This window comes from Numenius arquata, chromosome 3 (assembly GCF_964106895.1).
Source record: "Numenius arquata chromosome 3, bNumArq3.hap1.1, whole genome shotgun sequence".
NCBI lineage: Eukaryota > Metazoa > Chordata > Aves > Charadriiformes > Scolopacidae > Numenius > Numenius arquata.
Window position 1 is genome coordinate 24275488 of NC_133578.1, and position 4689 is coordinate 24280176.

The 4689-nt window shown below is 42.4% G+C and overlaps 1 protein-coding gene across 2 annotated transcripts in view; it reads right to left on the reverse strand.

Annotated features, from left to right (window-relative positions):
- Positions 1 to 3780: 3780 nt before the first annotated feature.
- The window catches only part of OLA1 (Obg like ATPase 1), a 103575-nt gene continuing 102666 nt past the window's right edge, over positions 3781 to 4689 (reverse strand). The window contains exon 11 of one of the 2 annotated variants that reach the window (XM_074145005.1): positions 3781 to 4307. In XM_074145005.1, coding sequence (XP_074001106.1) covers positions 4206 to 4307 — 102 coding nt within the window. In that variant the 3' untranslated portion in view covers positions 3781 to 4205. The remainder of the gene's footprint in view (positions 4308 to 4689) is intronic. The other variant, XM_074145006.1, reaches the window with a different exon arrangement.

Sequence of the window (4689 nt, forward strand, 5' to 3'; positions counted from 1 at the left end):
CAGAACTGTGAAGGGCATTAAAGAGATTATGCTCTTTACTGGTGATTTGGGGACAGCCTTTGAGGAAAAGTTGCTTTGGAGAGGAGGCAAGAATGCCGGTGTGGGGTCAGATGAGAGGCCCACCCAGACCAGCAGCCTGGTTTCTGACAGCGGCCAACAGATGCCTGACAGAGACAAGGTACACATACCAGTTTTAATCCCAGCATCCATCCAGCAGTGACGTAGGGACACTTCAAGTGTAGAGGCAATACCTTTGTTTTTAATAGGTGTTTTTTTGCCCCCATAAAGCCCCCTTCCCCCCCCCGCCCCCATGGCTTTGTCCAAGCATTTTTGAACCCTTGCCAACCTTCAGCCTCAACACCATCTTGTGGCAAGAACAGCTGAAACCATGTAAAGTAAGTGTTTTAGGCTGTCACCCACACGAGCCCGAGCACTGAATGTATGAAAACGTGGAAATCCTTCAGTTCCCCTGTGGAACATTCTGACCCCAAAGATGCTCAAACGGCAGCCAAGAGATGGCCAGCTACATTTTGGTGGCTCTTATCCTACTAAAACGTTTACTTCATTTTTCAAACAGCCAGACAAACACACCTGACTTCCAGGCAGTTAGGCAGCTACTTCTAGTTCATCACGGAGCACACCCGCTCTGTTTTACCTTAGGTAACATACTATGGAAACAGTTTCATGTTTTGTCTGACATATCAATCCGCACAGGTAGCCCAAGCCTGCTCCCCTTGCGCTGTTCTGGGAAACACTGATTAGGACAGAAAACTATATCCTACGTGAGAGGTACCCACGGGCACAAATAGTCTTAAAAAGTTAAATCTCGATTCTTCTTTGTGCTTCTTAATGATCTGAAATGTCATGTACCGGGGTGCCCAAGCACATCACCTAGACGCTGGTATTGATGCTGCCAATAAAAGATAGCAGTAAGCTCTTACTCATATACAGCAATGTTTTTATTTGACCAGGAACGTACCTTTAAAAGTGAATCTCCTCATCACACCCCTTCACACACACAGGAGCCTCACAGCAAGCAAACTGGTTATCCCTTGGGTATCTCATGGCAAACTGGTTCTCTCTTGAGACTGAAGTGAAAACTGCACTCCGACTCCTCAGGGAACCAGCCTGCAACTAGTCCGAGGTAGCCCCTCAGATACATGTGGTGGGAACATCAGGTCCCCTGTGCCAGCTATTTTGTTCTCCAGATCTGCTCCTAGAGTCACCCACACGCCCATGCAGGCACAACTGCTTTCACTGACACCTCCACATCACTTTCACTCTCTTTTGGTCAGTTTGGAGGCAGGCAGCAGTGACTTCCCTGTGCCCACTAGCATGTGTTTCATCCCAGAGACAAGCCATCGGCGCCACGGCTATTTGGCGCTGAGGAATGGCAAGTGAAGAGAAAGGGTTAGTACTCCTTCCACTCCTCCTCCTTTGCAAAATTCTCTACTTTCCATATTTTGGAAGAGCAGTTCCTACAATGTTTTCTCACCTTTCTCCAGCTGGAGCAACAAAATGTCTCCTTCTACCCCCCATCACCATCCCCAGGGAGGACAAGTCACAGAGTGAAGAGCACACAGGCAGATTTCACTCTTTTTTTTTTTTTTTTCCTTAAATAGCAAATGCGAGTAGGATGGATACATTGCACCTGGGGTCACCTGTGCAGGCTGAAATGCATAAATAATGTGTGCTTGGCTTAAATTAAATCGCAATTCTACTTAAAACAGAGTGTTGGAAACTTGCTACATTTATCTACAAGTTTTAAAGGAGCTGTACATCTTAAATGCATAGACCCACCAAAGAGAAACACAGGCTGCACATATTTCATGTGGCAGTTGCCAAAGGTCACCAGCGATAGGAGCAAGAAAGCTTATCAGATTATTCTTTCTTTTAATAAAACTTGGTTTTATTCTGAAATAAGTGCTTAGCTTCAGCAGTTAAAAGAACATAAGATAAAACAGCTAAAGAGATAAACTATTCAGGCAAGTTAATAAGCTGAAATATAAAATGTTGTAGAATATGTATTTTTAAAGATGTGGCAAATACTTTGTTTTCTATTTTCAGAATATTGTAATACTTTTAAAAACCCCTGTCTATCAAGAACAACTTAGTGCAATTTTTAATTATCTTCAGAGCAGGCAGGTATCATGAAGCACACACATTCAACTCTAAACAAGTATGTCTTATTAAACGTAACCAAGAGATGCAAAACCGCAAAGCAATCCATTAATTGTGCTGCCCTTTCTAACAACTTCTTCCCCAACATGTAGTAATTAGGGAGCACGGGAATATTTCGGAAACCAGAAAGAATTTGAGACAGGACAAGAGAACATGTTTCAGTGGGTATCAGTGCAGTAAAGAGGTTACTTCTCTTTCCCCAACACATGCGCTGCGCTTCTCGCTCACCTTTCATTGCATCTAAAACCCAGCGTGAGCCCTTCTCTGTTATGAGCACCTTGCTGACTTCCAAGAGAAACAGGTAGGCTCTGTTTTCTTTTGGATTTGACTTTTAACACAACACTTGGCGGTCCTAATTTTTCTCAATTATGAAACATCAAAATAATGCCAAGAACAAATACCAGCTGCACCAGGGAAATGATACAAAAGAGAATTTCAAGGGTTCCAAAACATCTGAAGTCCGAATTTCCCTGCTTTACAATACTCTCCCCCCTCCTGCCACCACGAAAAAAAGGAGGCACTCTTTAAAACAAAATCAACAACTATGTATTGAAGGCATCTGCCCTCCCTCTTTCTCCTCAGTGCAACTAAAGGCATGATGCCAACTTTTTGTCAATGAGCCTCGTGGCTCTGGCTGACCCGTGTCTTACTCTGTCAGAAATGAGCAACGAAGCTCAAAGGCGGCGTCTCAAAGGAAGCCTCGGCGCAGGACACCCCCAGCGCTCCCAATTCCTTAAACGCAGAAGGGAGGTTAGCCAGGGATAAACTGCCTTTCCAAAGTTCACAGCAAGCAAATCTATCAGAGCGACGGGAGAGGTCTGGCACACCAACAAGCCGCGGGTAACACCAGCATCTCTCCCAGCCCTGACCCCACTGAATCTGCAGCTGAAACCACCGACGCACAGAGTCAGGCTGTTTTAAATACATTAAACATACCACAAGTAAGGGCAATTCTGCAGCTTGCATTAAAAGTACCAACTTGGTTTTATTTTTCCAACAACTTACGCTTCTATGTTACCCAAAGAGACTAGCTCTCCCTCATGGTTTAAGTGGTAAAAAAAGCTGCAGCCTTATTTCAGCAGAACAACTTACCTCTCCGTCAGAGCGTTACCTCTTCCTTCACAACGCTATCTGTGTCACCCTCCGCTGGCCTGAAAACCAGACCTGGGAGGACAACACACAACATCAGGCACCGCTGCTCCAGCCTCCACAATTTAATAATTTCAAGGCAAGAATGAAATACTTTTTCAAAATGATTTGAACAAAAAAGCTTCGGTCTCAAAGATAACATGATTTTTCTACATATATTTCCTCTCTCCAGTAAAAATAATTTACGCCGCATCGTTCTTATTATCCTTACTATCATCTTTCAGTGAATGTCCATCTACAAATTCATTAACTTTTTTGAGACAAATCATCGGCATCCTAATCTTCTGATTCCCATGAAAGACTCACTTTCGAGATACAATTGCAGCTGCCCCACACTGCCAGTTACTGTATCATACACGTCTTAAAATTCTGTAATCAGCATCCACCAGGTGCCGTATCGCATTCAGCACACCACAGGCAGTCAATACAGACATCCCCAAACACACCAAGGCTGGTTTTGTCAAATGTTTTATTGAGTGTAGACATCTGGAGTACTGTAAAACATGCATTATCTGTAGATTCAAAAAGGAGCAAGCCACATTGTCCTCACTGTCAAACGTGTCAGGCTTGGCATACATGATGGAGATTAATGAAGTATCATGAGAGTAATATGGTTCCTGAAAAGCTTCTACAATTTGGAGTAGGGTCTTAATCGTTTGAAATGCAAAGCTGTTCACATTTAGTGAACTTGCATGTTCGCTGAAGGCGCCATATTTTAATTCAGAACAAACAAGAATAATTTCACTGGGGGGAGGGGAAGATCCCTAGGTAGAAACTGTATGCTTTTTGTTTCCAGATATTCCATTCTAAATAAAAATTCATATGCTTTTTCAAGCAGCACAGTTTATTTCTGAGCAATGAACAACATCTGATATTCATTTCTTCTTGGGTTGTTGAGGTGTATTAAATTTAAAGAAGATAATATCTCCATCCTCCACTATGTAATTTCTGCCTTGTTGTCTGTATTTTCCAGCAGCCTGTAAATAGAACAGACAAAAGGAAAATGGGTTATTTCATTAGACATTTTATACTATTTTCAAATTGTAATTTTAAAATACATTTTGGTAAGGAAATGGTACCACTTCAGCTTCCGAGTTTGACAGCCACAATACTCCCTCAGCTTGACATAATTTGGTTTTACATACATATAAAAGATATACAAAAATAATTTAACCTCTACTGAATTGGCATTGCTTAAATGCTGTCGGCATTATAGAGCGGTAAATCTGTACATCCTGGCAAGTCTTAAGATAAAGGACACTAAAACAACTCAATTTTATTTTTTTTTCCCCAGCTTTCAGGCTTTTTCTTCATGTAAAAAACCTGCAGATGGCAAACACTGGCGGCCGGAATCTAAAA